Genomic DNA, 21,869 nt, shown 5'->3' with positions numbered 1-21,869 from the left:
TGCCTCATTCTGTCACTCAAAATAGCAGGCCCTCGCTATATTGCGTACCAACGATTTTCGGCCGCACTGACTGGTTCGCGCATGCGTACTAAAAACCGTACGCATGCGCAGATGTGCGAACATCGCTCGGAACGAGCGTACTGCCGCTAGCGAGTGGCTCTGAATGAGGGCCATAGACTAAGCTCCACTGTGACAGGGACTGATGGGAATGGCCAAATATGCCCTCTAAAGTGCTGCAGAACATGTGCGCTATATAAATAACTGGTAATAAATAATTAAATAGTTTATCATTTATATATAGCGCAGACATATTCTGCAGCAATTTACAGAGAAAATTTCAGTCTCTCCCCCAGTGAAGCAATTCAAATGTTTTATGAGCACCCAAACTGAATGGGCGCCTGATGGAGCAATTCAACAGTTGCTCCATTCGAGGGCCCGTGCAGTGTGTGCACACCCAAAATCACAGGGGTCCAGCTACATATAGCAGCTTACCCCGGTCTAAAGTCCTGCTTTGGCTGCCCAAACAGCTGACTTCTGTGAGCAGAAACGTGTGCAGCCCCTGCTATTCATGCACGAACCCAAAAGAAATACCCACGGCTATAACAATTGAACTGCTCATTGACACACTAGGGTTAGTTTTTGTCAAAAGTCAATCAACCTATCCACAAAGATTGGTCATGACCAGGAACAGAACTCCTGACCTCAGTTCTGTGTGGCAGCAATGCTATCCACTACGCCAACTGTGCTATCACACTCCTGGCGTTTATGAGCCACTAATTGGCTGCTTCCACCATTTTCAGGAAATACGTAAGCTATTAGCCATAAATTGTGATCTCTGATGCCAGGCACTAATAAGAGAACAGTAAACTAACAGCTGCAAGGATGTGCCAAAAAGACATTCCAGCTAATCAACCAGGATCATTAACCCTTTCTGGCTCGCCAGACGTCCCACAGAGCGAAACGCCAGACCTCTGCAGTGAGACGAGCCATATTCCGGGCTGTCCGGCAGCCAGGGACGATCACTGGAAAATCACTGGCTCGCACAGCGGAACTTTACTGGGCTGGGGCCATGCTGCATTCATGAACCAGGATCCCTCTAATAGGAATGCATGTGACCACAGAGAGGAAACAAAGCTCAGAGCGTTTAAGTCTGACCAACTGAGCATTAACATGAACCACAGCGGGACTAATAAATGTTACAGAGAAGAGGAGTCCTGGAGACAGGAGAATGGAACGAGAGCACTACATGATCATTTCTGCATAGGAGAGGACACAAGGGAGCATAAGATTAAAATCACCCATAGGAATGATAGAAGCATTAGGTCCAGCATAGAGACAATTAAAAGAGATAGATAAAAAAAAAAAACTGTGCATAATGTGCAGGGAGACTAATAAATGGCAGCTCATTTATAGGACATAAATATACCACGAGTCGCAGTAGGGAGCATCTACAGACTTTAGTGCCTGGTGTGATGCCGTTGATTTGAATAGCTCCGAGCACTTTACCCGGAGCTACATCTCCATGAAGAGAATTGAATCCCGCCCCCCCCAATATTCACTACAGATAACAGACACTTTCAGTATAGACAGTAAGAGGGATACACAGTAGCTAGCTAGGTCAAACAACTATGGGTAAAGCAGCTAAATCAGTTTAAAGTCCTTGTTAGTGTCTACAAACCACGGACATTTCCGATCATCACATCAGGAGGCTGAGAGCAGAAGTGTGTGCAACCGTGGCACTCGCGCCTGATCTGAGCAACAATTGAATAAGTGGAGCACCCATTAAAGCCGCGATAAAAAAATAAACTTTACCCCGATAATGGAAAAAAAAAATAAGTTATATATACACATACATACAGTATACCCACACATATATACAGTATACCCACACATATATACAGTATACCCACACATATATACAGTACATAAACACATTCAGTCAGTTCCATTCATACGATTTCCCCAATACAGGAACTGCGCGGCCACACTTGTTTTTCCAGTAATCATGTACGGTCTCATTATTACAACAATGCTGGTACACTGACAAGAGTCAAGGTTTTAACTCTTCACTTTCCTCTAGAGAATCCAATTATATTATTATTACCCAACTATTTACCTGTCCGTTCAGACGCACAGGATACGCAGGTCTGACAGATTATTCTGCAGCTCCATAGACCGGCCTCTTAGGAGCAGTGTAAAAGGGGTACATATAGGACCTTATTATTGGGCTACACAGTCACACTCATTTATATGTGATTGGTTGTGTACGCTACAAAACAAGAAGCGTTCTTGTGTGGAAACCCTGGTATAAGCCTAATCAGCACCATAGAAATAACAGCGCCATTCATTAAGGGTCAGCTAAAAGAGAAAGTGCTCACCAGAAAGACTTAGTAAAAATAACCATCTACTGCCCTAGACAGACCCCATCACCCACACACATCATAAGGCAAGGGTACCCAACATGCAGCCCTCTAGCTATTGTGGAACTACACATGGCCCAATCGGCTGAGTATTGGCACGCTTTACACATGGCCCAATTGGCTGAGTCTTGGCACGCTTTACACATGGCCCGATCGGCTGAGTCTTGGCACGCTTTACACATGGCCCGATCGGCTGAGTCTTGGCACGCTTTACACATGGCCCGATCGGCTGAGTCTTGGCACGCTTTACACATGGCCCGATCGGCTGAGTCTTGGCACGCTTTACACATGGCCCGATCGGCTGAGTCTTGGCACGCTTTACACATGGCCCGATCGGCTGAGTCTTGGCACGCTTTACACATGGCCCGATCGGCTGAGTCTTGGCACGCTTTACACATGGCCCGATCGGCTGAGTCTTGGCACGCTTTACACATGGCCCGATCGGCTGAGTCTTGGCACGCTTTACACATGGCCCGATCGGCTGAGTCTTGGCACGCTTTACACATGGCCCGATCGGCTGAGTCTTGGCACGCTTTACACATGGCCCGATCGGCTGAGTCTTGGCACGCTTTACACATGGCCCGATCGGCTGAGTCTTGGCACGCTTTACACATGGCCCGATCGGCTGAGTATTGGCACGCTTTACACATGGCCCGATCGGCTGAGTATTGGCACGCTTTACACATGGCCCGATCGGCTGAGTATTGGCACGCTTTACACATGGCCCGATCGGCTGAGTATTGGCACGCTTTACACATGGCCCGATCGGCTGAGCATTGGCACGCTTTACACATGGCCCGATCGGCTGAGCATTGGCACGCTTTACACATGGCCCGATTGGCTGAGTCTTGGCACGCTTTACGCATGGATTGATTTTTAACCAGCTCACACCAACAGTAGTTACAGTTCAATAAGAGATGGCAATACATCGTGTAATCAGGATACTGAGGGGAATAACGTGCTCAGAAAGTGATCACCACAAGATGTGAAGTGATTCTTCATCACTATTTAAACCCCATCTGTGCACACATCCACACGCCTTGAGAAAGACCTCCACAAGTCGAAACACATTGGCGCTGGATGTCTACACAGATTAGAGACCAGGAGCCAAGACACCCTCGTGTAAGCATTGGGACCATATGATTGACCCCTTAAGTTAGGAGATTCTAGATACATCCGAAGACCGGTTACCTAGGGGTCCCAGTGCTCTGTTCTGCCGTACATTTCATCCATACCACATGTGCACCCTGATCATTTATTTATCCCAGGGTGAATACATGTGCAATTGATATACATGCGATCCTCATTTATTGTATTTATACTGTGGGATTAGAACCACACATGCGTTTTACTTATTTTCCCCTATTATCAGAGTTCGCATATACGCGCTATAGCACGCATTTTACCCTGTAATAAGGATACAGGGTAAAAAGAGTCCCGGGGACGCGCTGTGCCGCTGCCAATCCCTGTCTGGCTGTCATGGATTGGCCGCGGCACAGCGCATCTCCTATGACATGGCCCAGCCGCCCTGCACGCATCGCTAAAAGTACCGCTGTCAAATAGGCGCCGGTCGTGAGCAAATTGGAGCTCGCGGACCGGCAGCCAATCAGCAGCAGGGCCAGGCACAGAAAGGTGAGGTCTGCTAGAGGGACACATTAGGTAAGAGGCTGCTGGGGAGGGGGGGATGCATAATGTATAAGGGGTATTACTGCGTGGCATAATGTGTAAAGACTGGGCACTGCTGCAGTGATTGCGGTGAGTGACAAAATGTGGGTCCCAGGGACCCTCCACTTAAAAAAAAAATTGGGTCCTACCTGACAATTTATGGGTCCCACTGTAATGGTTCCCCTTATGCAGTGCCCACTGTAAAGGTGCCTTACGCAGTGCCCCCAGTAATAATAATGCCCCCTGGTAATAAAGCCCCCCAATAGTATGGGCCCCTGTAGTGCTCCCAGTAGTAATGCCACTTGAAGCACCGCCAGTAGTAAGGTCCCTGTAGTGCCCCATATGATGCCCACAGTCGCAAGGCCCCTGCAATGCCCACAGTCGCAAGGCCCCTGCAATGCCCACAGTCGCAAGGCCCCTGCAATGCCCACAGTCGCAAGGCCCCTGCAATGCCCACAGTCGCAAGGCCCCTGCAATGCCCACAGTCGCAAGGCCCCTGCAATGCCCACAGTCGCAAGGCCCCTGCAATGCCCACAGTCGCAAGGCCCCTGCAATGCCCACAGTCGCAAGGCCCCTGCAATGCCCACAGTCGCAAGGCCCCTGCAATGCCCACAGTCGCAAGGCCCCTGCAATGCCCACAGTCGCAAGGCCCCTGCAATGCCCACAGTCGCAAGGCCCCTGCAATGCCCACAGTCGCAAGGCCCCTGCAATGCCCACAGTCGCAAGGCCCCTGCAATGCCCACAGTCGCAAGGCCCCTGCAATGCCCACAGTCGCAAGGCCCCTGCAATGCCCACAGTCGCAAGGCCCCTGCAATGCCCACAGTCGCAAGGCCCCTGCAATGCCCACAGTCGCAAGGCCCCTGCAATGCCCACAGTCGCAAGGCCCCTGCAATGCCCACAGTCGCAAGGCCCCTGCAATGCCCACAGTCGCAAGGCCCCTGCAATGCCCACAGTCGTAAGGCCCCTGCAATGCCCACAGTCGTAAGGCCCCTGCAATGCCCACAGTCGTAAGGCCCCTGCAATGCCCACAGTTGTAAGGCCCCTGCAATGCCTCCACATGATGCCCCCAGTTGTAAGGCCCCTGTAGTGCCCCCCAGTAGTAAGCCCACCCCACGTGCACACATACCAAAAAAAACACAATACTTACCTTAAACCCCCGCTCCAGTGCCTGCTGCCACCAGCTCCTAGGAACTATGGGAGTGATGTCATGACGTCACTCCCATAGTGTACTGCAGGACCCGGAAGCCAGAGCTCAGGATTGAGCTCAGTCCTCCGGCTGCCACTGGCGCCGGGGAAGGGAGGAGAGAAGGAGCTGGGCGCCCGCGGGTAACACATTCTCAGCAGGCGCCCAGCAAATGGAGGGGCAGGGGGTGTGATCGCTGGGCGGGCGGGCCCCATAGCAACCGCACCCCCTGCACCCTCCATAGTTACGCCTATTACAGCCGCCTTCATTCAAAGCTTGTGGCTGCCGCGATCCAATCTGATCTCGTGGACCGGCAGGCGCTGCTGATTGGCTCACGACCGGTGCTTATTTGAATGACAGCGGCAGCTGTGCCGTGTCTCCGGGGATGCGCTGTGCTATGGCCAATCGCTGACAGCCTGTCAGGGATTGTCCACAGCACAGCGCGTCCCCGGGGATCCAGACACTTTCTATAAGGGAGTCCTTGGGCTGCAATACCGGGTAAAATAAGCGCTATACGCGTATTTGCGAACACTGCTGCTGTGTGGCGTAATGTGTAAAGGGCATTAATGTGCGGCATAATGTGTAAAGACCGGACATGGCTGTGTGGCATCATTTGTAAGGGGTAGTACTGCATTGCATAATCTGTAAAGACCGGGCATTAATGTGTGGCATAATGTGTAAAGGCCAGGCATGGCTGTGTGGCACAATGTGTAAAGACCGGGCATTACTGTGTAGCAAAGCGTGAAGGGCATTACTGTGTGGCATGAATGTGTAAAAGACATTACTGCGGGGCACTATTGTGTGACGTAACGTGAATAAGGCCTACTATACAGTGAAAAGCTAAAACAGCCATCCCCACCCGTGGGCCACAGTGACTGGCACGGCATGGGAAGTATTGACAATGCAGGGAGAGCTTGCCTTGAGGGCAGCCAAGCATCTCCTTGAGTGTTGGGCATGCCCCCTACAGTGATGAAAAGGGGAAGCATCTCTAGGACACATCCCCTTTTCTAAATGGCCACACCACTTTTACGGGCGCGCACAGAAGCGCGCGGAGTGTCCCTTTCTGAAAGGCGCCCCCTGCCTGCCCTAACAAGACGACTAGGGCACTGCAGCAGATATCTGGAATATGTGCTGTGGTCTCCTGTACATACATCCCGGTAGTTTTTTAATATTTATATACAACCTCAGAAAATGGTTTCCTTCTTGGATAGACCACATATATCCTTTGATAAATATGCCTCTTATTACCTAAAGAGATATTCATAGGCTAACCATACTATCGCTTTAAAACGGGAACCTCATGCATTAATTACACAGATTCTGTGACTGGCTGACTTCAAGCCTGCATTTCACCTGGTTTTAATGAGCCACTGAACCTGTGTAATCCATGAGTGTCCCAGTTTAAAGGGATGATATGGTAAGCCTATGTATACTTATATATAAAGGGATGATATGGTAAGCCTATGTATACTTATATATAAAGGGATGATATGGTAAGCCTATGTATACTTATATATAAAGGGATGATATGGTAAGCCTATGTATACTTATATATAAAGGGATGATATGGTAAGCCTATGTATACTTATATAAAGGGATGATATGGTAAGCCTATGTATATTTATATATAAAGGGATGATATGGTAAGCCTACAGTATGTATATTTATATATAAAGGGATGATATGGTAAGCCTATGTATACTTATATATAAAGGGATGATATGGTAAGCCTACAGTATGTATATTTATATATAAAGGGATGATATGGTAAGCCTATGTATACTTATATATAAAGGGATGATATGGTAAGCCTATGTATATTTATATATAAAGGGATGATATGGTAAGCCTATGTATATTTATATATAAAGGGATGATATGGTAAGCCTATGTATACTTATATATAAAGGGATGATATGGTAAGCCTATGTATACTTATATATAAAGGGATGATATGGTAAGGCTACTTATTCACTATGGGTTTTGTGAACAGACAAGACATATTACCCTGTAAGATCATGGAGGCAGTAAAACATGCATTTAAGGGGCATGTTGAGATATCTGATGCTGTTGGGGGTATCAGATGGGCATTTTAGGGGCATGTGGAGAGGTCTGAGAGGCATATGGGGAGCTTTAAAGCATAAATTGTGATGGGACCCAGAAATGGTCAGGTAGGACGCCATATTTGGAGAGTCCCTGGGACCCACATTTTGTCACTCACCGCGATCACTGATAGGGGTTTTTATATGTCACATTACTACTTCATATTAAATACGTATTGGTTTTAATTATTTAATCTCCGGTTCCTATTTATCATACAGCACTTTATATTTATATTATTTTTTATATACTCAGCGCTTTGGTGGAATTTATTATTGATCCAGTGGTGGTGATAATAGGACGCTAACTTATTCCCTAACAACTGCAGAGTTGTGCGCCAGGAGTGTCACAGTCCTTTTCCATTTCCCCCAGGAAATAGGTTTTGTAGTTCCAGGACTTTGAGGCAACTTTCCACACTACAGCTGCCGGCACCTCTAGGTGCGATGCCAAATCGCTGTACTCGCGGAGGAAGCCGCAGGGTAAGCTAAGGCCCAATGGACTCTGTGAAGTGTGGGGCGTCTGGGAAAGGCTGCCATTTAGTTTTCCTTGTTTTAGGTGGAGAACTCTTCACTGCGCAGCAGAGAGACAGGTGGTGATATGAGGGGTGGCCCCAACACAGGCTGATGCTACAGCCGAATGATGGGAAGAGGGAATGGAGTAACCCACCTCTCTATGTATTATGAAGGGGTAGCAGGAAGGGAACCCTAAGGAAAGTTATACATTTTAGGAAAGTGTAACCCCAATGCTAATTCCATTGCTTCATCCAGCATGGGGGAGAGGATGGGGAATCATTAAATTGTTTTTGGTGCCCGCAGCAGTATTGCGTGCTCGTCGGCAACTATTCAATTGTTCCTGCCGACGGGCATAATAGCCTGATTTTTGCTCGCAAAAACTATTTTTTTTCCACCACATGTCAACATTTTCCAGGTGTCGACAAGTATGTCAACATAGTGACAATTTGGGGGTGAACATTTTTTATTTTAGGCGCACATTAATCACTCATGTCGCGCTAAGACTGGTTTAGCTGTGTAAAACAGCAGTTTGGGCACCCAGAACCAGGACTGATCGCACATTTCTGCTCGCCGCCACAGAAAGCGACAATTTAATTGTTTTTTCAGGCGGCCGCAACTCCCAACTGATTTGCACCCTATGGGCAGTATTTAATTGTTGTCGCCCCTTTGCGCCTGCCAGAACTATTCAATTGTTGCTCCTGTCGGGCACGAACACAGCTGCTGGCACCAGCATTTCAGCTCGCACAAACCCGGGACTGGCGAGCTAAAATGCTCAAAAAGTGACCAGTTTGGCCGCTCCACCTGCCCTTGTTCGCACCCAGCACTTTGGTTGGGTTTTGCAGTTTTACGCAACTAAACCCGACCTTTTTGGGTGCGATCGGTGAGATAATCGGAATCAATATTGCCTCACAATCTCCCATTACTTTAGATGGGAGATCAGGCATGATAAAACAATTGAATACCGCCCATAGACTGCACACCAAACTCCAGATATAAACCAGGCAGACGTCATGCAGACGGTTTACTTTAAATTCATATTAAGTTTGTGCGCAAGTTTTTTAGTCTGCTAGTTTGAGACAATGTAAAGAACAGGAAATGTGGACAGCGTTAAATCATGGACGCGCTGCCTGTAAAGTACAGAGGGCTCATTCATATACCTGCTTGCAAAAACGGGTAGAAACTAGAACACATGGGCTCGATTCAATTGAACGCAAATTAAATAGCGCTGGGAGGGAGCTCCCTGAGCTATTCAATTCTGCGCGCTGTTAGGTTGGGGAATGCCTGCTCTCCTGCCCCTCGCGCCTGAAACAGGGTGTTTTTAGTCGTGAAGACGGGCATTCTCCGACTAAACTTTCCGACGCGATGCTGTTTCCGCCGCACTAAGGGCAGAAAACAGCATCGTGCCTGTACTTGTGTCGGATTACTGCTCGCACCCCTGGAGGGGTGCGAGAGGAAATCCTTAACAGCGTCCAGAACTGAATAGCACCGGGAGCTCCCTCCCGGCGCTATTTAATTTGCGTTCAATTGAAATCGAGCCCATTGTAGTGATGAACCTTACATGTGTTTTCACTTTACCAAGGTTATCTACTGCATTTTATACAGTAATAAAATGAAATGAATCAGTGCATGGATTATATTAGACCTGGACATGATTTATAAGTTATAGCAAAATATGCTTTTTTTTTTGGTCTCGATATCAACTCTCAGATCACTTGATGCTGGTCTTACAGATGTCGCAGGACCAGCGATTCCATCAGAGCTTTGTGGCCATGGCACGAGTATGGAACCAAAATGGACTGTAATGGGAAGTACGATTGGGGAAAAACTAGAAGGAGATCAGTGCCTCTATCTCCAGAAGAATACAGCATTTGTGCGGGGGGCACCGCAGGGCAGTTTCCATCCACTAACATTTTAAACAAAGTAGTTAAACATCCAAACTAGTTTTACTGCTGGCTGGAGTGAGCTACTAGCAAGTTATTTAAACTATGGTCCATGTCAGCCACAGAATGCGGTCCTGAGCCAGCACAACCGCTGGACCGCTATAAGTACCGGCTGACACGGGTCACACAGTGCGGATATAATTACCAACATAAAGGGCACACAACACCACAAAGCTTAACGCAGCACAGCGACCATCAGGAAGCCATTCACTCCCAGCAACTGACTCCTAGAAATTGTTATTTACAGTGCACGAATATATGCAACTAGCTTCCATGTTCAAGCAACAGACTATACTTTGACATGTTTCCGTGCACAGAATTATCTACAGATCTGCGAATCCATGGAGCATAATCGCAGCACTCACTTTAGACAACAATCCTGAGCAGAAATGTTATGGGAGAAGTAACAGAAGTTAGAAACTTATAACTAGCCACCTGCCCCACCCGAAGCAATTCTGAATTGACAGCAATAGTTTTTTTTTTAACAGAGGTCTTACAAGATCGCCTTTTTCCTCCCGACGTCAATACTAAAATATTTTGTTTTGACGTGACGCGCAAAAGAGCCACGTAAAGTTGTCCATGGCAGAACAGTCTCCACTTAGGTCAGCTCCAACCACGTTACGTGTCTGTCCCTGTGCTTTATTTATTGGTCATTCCAAAGCAGAGTCTTAAGGGGCCTATCCATTAGGCGACCTGAAATACTGAACTTCTAGCGTTCAGTCCTTCGGGTCGCCGGGTGCGGTGCCCGCACTGAACGGCGTTCACTGAACGTCTTTCAGTGCAGGATCCCGACCTCCTATCTCGGGAACATGGGGAACCTGATGATCGTCGTCAGGTTGACCAGCATGTTCCGTAGATAGTCGGGGCCAGCAAGGACCCAGCGGTTCCTCCTGGTTTTGGTCGGATCGTTCCAAGAGTCATGTAATGGATAGGCCCCTTTAACGGGAATTGGACTAGTTTGAAATTAAAAAATCTTTTTTTTTATCACATAAATGGAATGTTAACAAAAAAGGGAAAAACTGAAATTCTGTATCAGTAAACAGGGCTTACATCAACTTTTCTGGAGAAACCGGATAATACGCATCAGTCTCTACATGGTATAAAATACAGTCCATTGTTGTGATATTTCCATCGGTTTAGGCAGCGTACTACAAGAATGCGCTCAGACGTCCGTTTTACCATTGACCTCCGTCACTAAAATCGTCACTGCTCAGCTCCCCATTGTCATACATTAATGGGCGGAATTCAATGGTTTCCAGCCCCCATCCCACCCGACGGAGCTATTCAATTCTAGCTCCTGTCGGGCGCGATCAGCTGCCAGCGCTCCAGCCCCAGCGGGGTGCGAGCAGAAATCGGCGAAAAGCGACCTGTTTGGGCGCCCAAACTGCACTTTTCGCGATCGCTCCCAGCACTTTGGTCGGGGTTAGCTGATTTACGCAGCTAAACCCGACCACTTTTGGCGCGGTCAGCGCGAAAAGCTGGCACAATTGAATAGCGGCCCGTGACTTTAGACGGGAGATCCGGGCCGCAAAAACAATTGAATTCCGCCCAATGTGTCATACACCTAAACCTTCCTCCACAAATGCTCTATAGAACAGTGACAACTGCATCAAAATCCATCCAGCGGTCTTCGAGATTCGCACAGACAGACGCCTACCAGGGACTTTATTTTATACTATGCATAGATGTGCCGCGATATTCGCAGTGCCGTAATATTCACTGTGCATATACGGCAGCAGCAACTCCGCCAGTTTCCTGCGCACCTTCTATTAGAAATATAGAATTTGACGGCAGATAAGAACCCCTTGGCCCAACTAGTCTGCCCCTATTTTACCTTCTGGTAACCTCAACCCTATATGATCCTCAGTTCTTTGTATTGGCTCAGGCACGGTTATTACACATATTAACCGTATTGTCTACTATAAAGAAAGCTAAGTGCCCTCTAAGTTACAGAGACATGCGCAGTGGCCCATCAGTGCGAAACTGCAGTCACGAAGAATGGCGAATTATCAGACGTCTCTTCTGAAGTGTGAAAGCAGCGATACCATATGAAGGACATCATTCAGGTGTCAGCACTAATGGGATTACACAGGCTGTATACAGGAGACCATGGAGTGCAGTCACTGTTCCTCCAGCAACGCTGAGACTGCTGATCTCTGCACGTTTTATAGGAAATCCCAACTCCCTGTAAACAATGGCCAAATATAGTATAAGCGCCTCTCTGGAACATTCAGCATATCCCTCGCTGTACAGTCACTCGCAGGCAGCAGTCATTGCAGCACCAGGCCGATTCCTAGGGGCGGCCCTGGTCTACAATGCACAGCTCCGGCCGGCTACAATCTGCACAATGCCTCACTCCTAATAGAGGGAAGTTGCAAAACTAAAATAAATAAATAAAAAAAAAAAATTTAAAAACTCTAAGGGGTCAATTCAACGCAACAGAAGTGCACAGGAACACTTGGGATAGCAGGGGGTACCCATCACCATCGGGAGGGCAAGAGCAGAAATCCTGTAGTCCGACTTAATAGCGCGGTAAAGTAAATAGCTCCGGCTACTCCTTTCCAGGGCTATTCAGCATCGCACCAAATTGTATTGCCCTCCAAAATGGTGGATACATGCAAAAATATATTTTTTTCCCTCATATGAATTATTAAATACAAAACACCTTCTCCATTAACTACTTTGTGATCTAATGGGAACCTTATATCCAGCGGTCTAAAAGTGCCCATAGAAGGTGCGATATAGCAGCCGATCCGATGGATCGGTACGATATCGCTGCTACATCGTACAGTGTGTGGGCATGATATCGGCCAGTGCGCTCTCCCTGTGGGGTCGTACATCGCACCTCCAGATCTAACTGCATGTTCAGTTGATCTTGGTGCGATGTACGATCCCATGCAGTGCTATGCAGGGGGGGGGCCCCGACATATCGGGCGGTCGGACAGCGGATCGCTCCGGGTCGCAAGGTGCATATTGCACAGAGTATGGGCGGCTTAAAACTCTTGCAGAAATTAATCTCAGCTACACAGAAGTTTTTTTTTTTTATATATACTTATCACACAGAGCTTTATTGTCACAAAGCAAAGAAACACACCCTAGAAACTAATGAACACAGGCCCTCATTCAGAGCCACTCGTTATTTGCGGTCGTTCGTTCTAAAACAAGGGGTGGCTATTCAAATGAACCGTTCGTTGTTTGTGGTCTGTTCACGCCTCTATGTCTGAACGAGCGAACAAAACTTGCGTTCGTTTTTTAAAAATACGCCCCCTGGCCGCTCGCATCCTACGTCATGTCCGCTATTTATTAGATTAATCGAGTACATCGACCAGGGTATGAACTGCTCGCTATTCTTGTGGTTGGTTTTTGCTACCACAATTTTGCGAGCAGTTTCTGGCTATAAAAGAACCCAGTGACGTGGTCAATGACGCTGCTGTTTTAATTATGCACACCCATAAAACGCCCGTTTTGACCTTTAAGCGCGCCTGCGATCGGATCTCACTCCCCGTTTTCAAGCACCTTCCCCTGTTACCACCCACATACGCCTCATTCTGTCACTCAAATTAGCAGGCATTCGCTATTTTGCGAGCACATGAATTTCGTCCGCACTGACTGGTTCGCGCATGCGTATAACGATCCGTACGCATGCGCAGTTGGGCAAACATCGCTCGGAGCGAACGAGCAGCCCACTTGCGTCCGGCTCTGAATCAGGGCCACTACACCTTAAACAGATCACAATTTGCTTTCATGCATACACGGCTAATTATATTATAATCTGCTAGGAAAACCGTCTGATCACCAGAAGCTGCATAGCTGACACTACATAAAAGCTGGGCACCAGGCTTAACTCAGGAGGTAAGCAGAAAACTAATTTAGAATTGAAAATACAACAATATATAAATCCAGTGTGTGATCCCCATATGCAAAGATCAAGGTGCCACGATACAAAACAATAGATGAGGAGTAAGCAACATCCGGCACCCCAGCTGCTGTGCAACTATATATCCCAGCAACGGTTTTAGCACCCCCTAGCACAGTGTTGGCTAACCTTGACACTCCAGCTGTTATGGAACTACATAACCCAGCATGCACTGCTACAGTTTTGCTATTAGGGCATGCTAAAACTGTGGCAGGGCATGCTGGGATATATAGTGCCACAACAGCTGGAGTGTCAAGGTTAGCCAACACTGCCCTAGCAGAAAAACTATTGCAGGGCATGCTGGGATGTGTAGTTCCACAGCAGCTGGAGTGCTGCAGTTTGCCTACCACTGCTATAGACCATATTCAAACTAAACGCAACACTAATTCACCGTGATCATATATGGGACATGCCTGCAAGTAATCAGAGGAAGCAGGGCAGGACATCAGGTAACCTTTCATATGTGCACGAAGGTCAATCAATCGTAGCTCCTACAGTATTGAGTCCAATATCCGCAATTGTAGGATCCGTGATTGCCATACGAATAGGTTAGCACCAACATTTACAGCAACCTCCAGCCGAGACTCGAGCAAATTACAGTACATTTCATGCTTAAACCAGTCACACAGACGTCAGCGCACAAATACGACATTGTATCGCACAATACAGAGAGAAATGGACACCCACCTGGATCATTTGTGAAAGCACATTTTAAAGTGTTTATCAGCTATACAGAATGGAGGCAGCTATATGTGAACTGAACTTAAGCTGGGTACACATTAGGACGACATCCTATTTGGTAAGTGCATACATTACCACCAATCATCGGCCTGATGCGTCGTGCCCGTCACAATTGGACGGGTATTTACATGTGCCCGCCCAGATGTGACGTCAGTCACTGACGGCCTGCGCTGCAAGTGTGCAGTCGGTCGTCTGTACACACTGGCCAATGCACACAAAATATATCATCGGTTGTGTACCGATTCTAGCGAGTTAGCCCATATTTATAAAGTGTCAATCATTTAAAAGGCAAAACCAACATGGTGTCGCCTTTTAAATAAATACTGCTTTAAAAAAAATTATACAAAGTAAAAGGGCTCACACATCTGTCTGCCGATCCGACCGGAAATATTGATCGGTGACCACTGATGTTCACCGATCCGTCAAGGATTAATCGGTTAAATTCTTCATGTTAAAAATCGCCAATTTGCTGATCATGGTCATATTTTGGTTGGGATTGTTGAATTTCAACCGATACCCCAACTCAGCATCTGAGGATTGAGAATTGCGACAATCTGTCGCTAAAGTTTGGAGGCCTTAACTCTCAGAAATCGTGACACGTACCTACATCTCACAGGTTATTACATAGGAGCAATTATGTCTGCTTTAGAGCAATTCAGATCTTTCCTACATCAGCACACGTTATCACTTTATACATTAATTTATAGGACGGACATAGAACAATAACTTTCAAATACACGTCTTATGATTTTATATTCAACTTTTAAACCAGGTTACATATGAATTTGTTGTAAGCACACCGCAAATGACGACAATAGAAATGCAGATAATAATGACACGTTTATTTAGGCATCTATTCTTCGCCACAATGGAACAACATGAATACAAGTCTATTGAAATAGGCTAAACGTAGAACAACTGATACTATTTATCAGCATTAATATTACAGTAGGAGGCACACCCCTCCTCAGCACTCACACACTATAGGTAGCTGCTGTAATGATAACAGCCTACGACTGTAATATAGAGAACACACAGCTCCTTACATAGAGTTCTCCAATTCTCCCTACACCACCTAGTACAGTACAAGCTCGGGATTTGCACAGAGTCCCCTCCCTACATTGCATCTCTCTCTTCCCCTCCGTATACATGGCACTGCAGGAGGAGAGTTACCCCACAAACCAGAGCATTATAGGCGCCAGGGTGCTCTCACAAAGCATTCAGCACCAACAAGGCACAGCTGCAAGTGTCTGCACAGATCCGTCCTGCCAGCACCCTCATGTCTGCATATATCACCAATCATCCTACCCCTCTCTGTCCACATGCCACTTACCCCCAAGTCACTGCAATATTCACTGCTAGTGGTCTTTAGTGTACAAAAAAGTCCCCCCCCTCCCCCCACATCCATCAACTCTTCTGCATATATGTTACACACATGCGCACCCCCCCACCCCAGCTGTTTTGTACACAGCTTCCAGCACTTACCTACCCAGAACCCCCTTCTTACACCACAGTTTGTATTTATCACACAGTGACATTACTAATGCGAGTGTTCCCCTTCCAGCATCAGTACCCGGCCTCTGCATACATGATCTGGTGACATCTCACTTTCCATACATGATCTGGTTACAATGTCTGTGCTGCCTCTAGTCACATACACTGCCCCACCTATCTCTGCAAGAGTCCCATCATTATCTGTCAGTGCTATATGTATACTGTATTTCTATACAAACACATAGATTTACCCATACAGAAGTCTACAATCACAACCACAGCCTATACTGAGCCCCGTACACATCCTCTGCATCCTCACCACCTAATATGAGGCCCCCACATTCCCCTGCACCCCCAATACTGCTCACCACCTAATATGAGGCCCCCCACATTCCTCCCTGTCGCATTCCTCTGCATCCCCAATACTGCTCAGCACCTAATATGAGACCCCCACATTCCTCCCCGTCACATTCCCCTGCATCCCCAATACTGCTCACCACCTAATATGAGGCCCCCACATTCCTCCCCATCACATTCCCCTGCATCCCCCAACACTACTCACCACCTAATATGAGGCCCCCACATTCCTCCCCGTCACATTTCCCCTGCATCTCCAATTACTGCTCAGCACCTAATATGAGGCCCCCACATTCCTCCCTGTCGCATTCCTCTGCATCCCCAATACTGCCTCAGCACCTAATATGAGGCCCCCACATTCCTCCCCCGTCACATTCCCCTGCATCCCCAATACTGCTCACCACCTAATATGAGGCCCCCCACATTCCTCCCCGTCACATTCCCCTGCATCCCCAATACTGCTCACATCCTAATATGAGGCCCCCACATTCCCCTGCATCCCCAATACTGCTCACATCCTAATATGAGGCCCCCACATTCCTCTCCGTCACATTCCCCTGCATCCCCAACACTACTCACCACCTAATATGAGGCCCCCACATTCCTCCCCCGTCACATTCCCCTGCACCCCCATACTGCTCACCACCTAATATGAGGCCCCCACATTCCTCCCCATCACATTCCCCTGCATCCCCAACACTACTCACCACCTAATATGAGGCCCCCACATTCCTCCCCGTCACATTCCCCTGCATCTCCAATACTGCTCACATCCTAATATGAGGCCCCCACATTCCTCCCTGTCGCATTCCTCTGCATCCCCAATACTGCTCAGCACCTAATATGAGGCCCCCACATTCCTCCTCGTCACATTCCCCTGCACCCCCAATACTGCTCACCACCTAATATGAGGCCCCCACATTCCCCTGCACCCCCCAATACTGCTCACCACCTAATATGAGGCCCCCACATTCCTCCTCGTCACATTCCCCTGCACCCCCAATACTGCTCACCACCTAATATGAGGCCCCCACATTCCTCCCCTTTCTCATGGCCACCCAGTCTTTATGCAGACGCAAGCCCTCTATGCAAAACCTGCACCTAAACGGTAATTGACAACCACTGCACACCCTCATTTACGCTCTCACACGACCCAGTACTTATTTATGTCCCTCATCTCCGATCACCCCACAAGCTCGGGACCCTCATACAGACTGTGTTCTCCATCGCTCCCGTTTGTGCTCCTTGCACACCCTCAGTACTCAGTGTGACACCCATGACAGTTTGTGGATCTAACACACCCCCAACTGTGTCTCCCCTCATGCTGAGAGAGTACCTTTACTCACTAATAGTCCCCTACAGCCCCCAAGTTTCCTGCCATCATACCCTCTGAACTGTGTCCCCATCACATCCCAGTCTGTGGTCCTCACACCCCTTCCTGCATTCAGTGGGGACCCCATCACCGCCAGCCTGTGGCCCTCACACCCACCCCCCCCCCCCCTGCACCCAGTTTGGCCACCACCACCCCCAGTCTGGACAACATCACCCCCAGTCTGTGGTCCTCACACCGCCCTCCCCCTCTACAACCAGCCTGTTGCCCTCACACCCCCTGTACCCAGTTTGGCCACCATCACCCCTAGCCTGTGGCCCTCACACACCCCCCTGCCCCCTGTGTGACCCCCCCCCATCACCCCCAGCCTGTGGCCCTCACACACCCCTTGCCCCCTGTGTGGCCCCCCCCCATCACCCCCAGCCTGTGGCTCTCACACACCCCTTGCCCGCTGTGTGCCCCCCCCCCCCTGCCAGCATCGCTTCCCGCTTGTGGTCCTCACACACCCCCCAGCTGCGGCCTGGACAGAGGGGATCTGAGCTCGTTGTCATTACTCCTCCCCAGCACTCGGGCCTCGGTCCCAGCTGGGCCCGTCTCCCGCTCCCCGCCCTCACAGTCGACAGCCAGCTGTCACATTGCTCCGCTCCCTCCGGTCACACTCCGACCCGCTTTCCGGACGCCCACGGGACACTCACCCTCCAGCAGGCGGCTGATCAGGCTGTCCACGTTCAGCTCTCCGTCCGCCATTTTGCGCTTCCCAATCCCCTCACCTCACCAGAGCCAAGCAGTACAAGCCGGGCGGAGCTGCGTCACAACACGGCAGGGGCCACGCCCAGCAGGGCGGCTCCGGGAGACGGCAGCAGCCAGTCACCGGGGAGTGCAGGCGCTAGCGCAACAGGGCACGCCCACTGAGGGAGACAATGGCACATTGTAAGAGGAGGCGGAGAGAACAAAGGCCGGGGACCGCCCAGAAAGGCGGGATCAGGACGTTGACACTTTGACAGACCAATCACTTGGCTGTATGCAGGTCAGAGTGCGAAACCACGCCCACAGGGCGGGAGTGCAATAGCCTCACCCCCAAAATCCCCCCCGCTGCCCGCGTCCTTGCTCTGACTGTTGTGTTTTAACCAGATGCAGAATGGCGCGCGGTGACGTGGCCCCCGCCCCGCAACCCGCCTGTTGTCATGGAGACTGCAAGAGGATGAGCTGTGAAGGGTTGGGCCGATCTTCTTCGGGTGTCATAGCAACAGTGACGTCACTGTGACAGAACTGCTGTGTGTGTGTGTGTGTGTGTGTGTGTGTGTGTGTGTGTGTGTGTGTGTGTGTGTGTGTGTGTGTGTGTGTGTGTGTGTGTGTGTGTGTGTGTGTGTGTGTGTGTGTGTGTGTGTGTGTGTGTGTGTGTGTGTGTGTGTGTGTGTGTGTGTGTGTGTGTGTGTGTCAGAGCTGGGATGTGCGGGGCTAGTAGTAGGGATGACCATCGGTCTGGTTACTATCGATGGCATTTTTACAAGTAACCATCGATGGTGGCCAACTGTTCAATGGATGACCATCAATGGGTTCATCACCAACCGATGGTCATCCCTGTCTTTTGACTGACTAGCACGTGGGCCAATTAGACCATGGGGACAGGGCTTCGCGGGTGTCGGAGCTATGCTCTGTGTCCCGGCACTTGGTAAATAAAAACAATCGGTTATGCTTAGACATTGATGGATGGGAACAGGCTTTGCTGCGCCCAGTGCCGTCCTGTGTTGCCGCCCCTTCCCTCCTCTGCTCCCTCCCCCTGAGCTTACATATTCACTATAGCGCCGGGAGGGAGGGTGGTCGTTTCTTGCGTCCGCCGGATAGAGAGGCGCTACGGGTGACTGCCCGGCTTGCCCGTGCCTAGAGCCGTCCCTGGATGGGAACCATCTGGTTCTCCCCCATCGATGGCAAAAGCATTCGGCATCGCCCAGAAACCATCAATGATTATGAATCGTCGATGGTCAATGGCCATCCCTAGTAGTGCTGTAGCTCTGTGAACTGGAGAAATGTCTCACTGGGCGCCGCCATTGTTGTGTGGGCTCCACTGATGTTACAGGGAAAATGTAATTGTGTCTCACCGAGTCCTCAGGATATAGTCATACACCATACTTGCCTACTTTTGGAAAAGCATTTCAGGGAGATTGTGAAAGGGACATCCGTGAACACGCATTAAAGTGGGCGTGTACTGTTACATCTGAGAGGCGTGTCATAAATTACATAGAAATGTAAATGAGTCCAAAGGAGTTAGTAATGGTGCATACACACAATCAGATTTCTAGTTAGATATGAACGATAACGATTTTAAAAATCGTTCAATCCTTCATATCTGAAAGAAAATCTGACATGTGGGCCTGCAACGATGAACGATGCGCGTTCCCGCATGTCAGATAACGATATCTGACATTGGTTTGTATTTATTTTAATACTGTCTCAAATTGTTCAGTCGTTCAAATCGTTGGTTAAATCGTTCAACTGACAGATCTGACAGTGTGTATGCATCATAAGATCTAGTGTTGATGAAAACATACTGATACTTTTCAGAAAATACATGTAGCCATAGGGATCATAGGCCCTCATTCAGAGCCGTACGTTCTGAGCAGAGCGCACGCTGTGAATGAGGGCCGCCCTCCATAATTATGGAGCGTCCTCCTGGACGCTCGTATAGCTGTGGGTCACCACCCACAGCCTATACGAGCGTGCAGTTTGATGGCCGCGATGGTCTTGACCATCGCGATCATCGCCACTGCGAGCCGGAGCCTGCGGTTGAGGTTTTCTATCAGAGCCAAAAACACTCCCACTGACATCACTAGTGATGTCAGTGGGCCGGCTTCTGACGGTAGGCGTTCCCTTGGGAACACCCCTGTCAGGGAGGCACGCCCACCAAAGGGGGCGTGCTGTCAATCAACATCGACAGCACGCCCCCTTTGATCAGACACAACGAGCGAAGGAAAGTCCTTCGCTCGTCGCGTCTGGCGCATGCGCACGACGGAGCTCCCGCCGTCGTGCGCATGCGCAGTGCACAACATCGACCCACTTGCGAGCGGGTCTGAATCAGGCCCATTGTGCCTTATACCCAATGCAGGGGAATTATACTATTGATCACATTTGAATGTATATATCTATTTTTTTCTTTATATAACAACTTCATAATTGTGGTCAGGTGAAATCAGGGAAATTACAAGACTCTTCAGGGAGACAGGGAGATTGCTGCTATTTCAGGGAGTCTCCTGACAATCAGGGAGAATTGGCAAGTATGTCATAAAGTCATACATTGGCCCTCATTCAGAGCCGCTCGCTAGCGGCTGTACGCTCGTTCCGAGCGATGTTCGCACATCTGCGCATGCGTATGGTTTTTAGTACGCATGCGCGAACCAGTCAGTGCGGCCGAAAATCGTTTGTACACTATATAGCGAGTGCCTGCTATTTTGAGTGACAGAATGAGGCGTATGTGGGTGGTAACAGGGGAAGGTGTTTGAAAACGGGGGAGTGGAATTCGAACGCAAGCGTGCTTAAAGGTCAAAACGGGCGTTTTAAGGGAGTGCATAATTAATACAGCAGCGTCATTGACCACGTCACTTGGTTTTTCTTAACTCAGAACTGCTCGCAAAATAGCGGTTGAAAAAACCAACCACAAGAATAGCGAGCAGTTCATACGCTGTACGATGTACTCGATTAATCTAATAAATAGTGGACATGACGTATGGTGCGAGCGGCCAGGGGGCGTTTTTATCAAATAAACGAGCGTATGTTTTGCTCGCTCGTTCAGACTTAGAGGTGTGAACAGACTGCAATTTGCGAACGGATCATTTGAATAGCCACCCCTTGTTTTTGAACGAACGACCGCAAATAGCGAACGGCTCTGAATCAGGCCCATTATCCCAAGTGTCCCTACTCTCCTGGCTGCCCCTCCTATTTATTGTCACGCTCTGGCTAATATGATTCTCCACGAGATTGGCAGACGTGGACCCAGGTTGAGCAGGGAACTGGAGGCGAGGGGCCTGGATTAGTGTTTTCCTCATACACCAGTACCGGATGTTGTCGAGAGCAAACCAAAGGGTGCGGAGTAAAACCTACTGGTAAAAGTGTTCACCAGTGACCCCTCCAAGCGGGATTTGAGCTTAAGCTGCACCCAGCAGGCAGGTCGTTGCCCATTTATTCAGGTACCTGGCAGTGGTGTAACTTCATCCCAG

At 48.9% G+C, this 21,869-nt stretch overlaps 1 protein-coding gene across 1 annotated transcript in view; it reads right to left on the bottom strand.

Annotated features, from left to right (window-relative positions):
• Nucleotides 1-18,493, bottom strand: part of PPP1CB (protein phosphatase 1 catalytic subunit beta) — a 69,501-nt gene extending 51,008 nt beyond the window's left edge. The window contains exon 1 of the mRNA XM_088467949.1: nt 18,354-18,493. Within this exon, the coding sequence (XP_088324075.1) occupies nt 18,354-18,405 (52 nt within the window). The 5' untranslated portion in view covers nt 18,406-18,493. The remainder of the gene's footprint in view (nt 1-18,353) is intronic.
• Between the last annotated feature and the right edge of the window lie 3,376 nt (nt 18,494-21,869).

The sequence above is a fragment of the Taudactylus pleione genome, unplaced genomic scaffold (assembly GCF_031769625.1).
Source record: "Taudactylus pleione unplaced genomic scaffold, aTauple2 ptg000079l, whole genome shotgun sequence".
Classification (NCBI taxonomy): Eukaryota; Metazoa; Chordata; class Amphibia; order Anura; family Myobatrachidae; genus Taudactylus; species Taudactylus pleione.
This window is presented reverse-complemented; position numbering and strand designations above follow the sequence as displayed.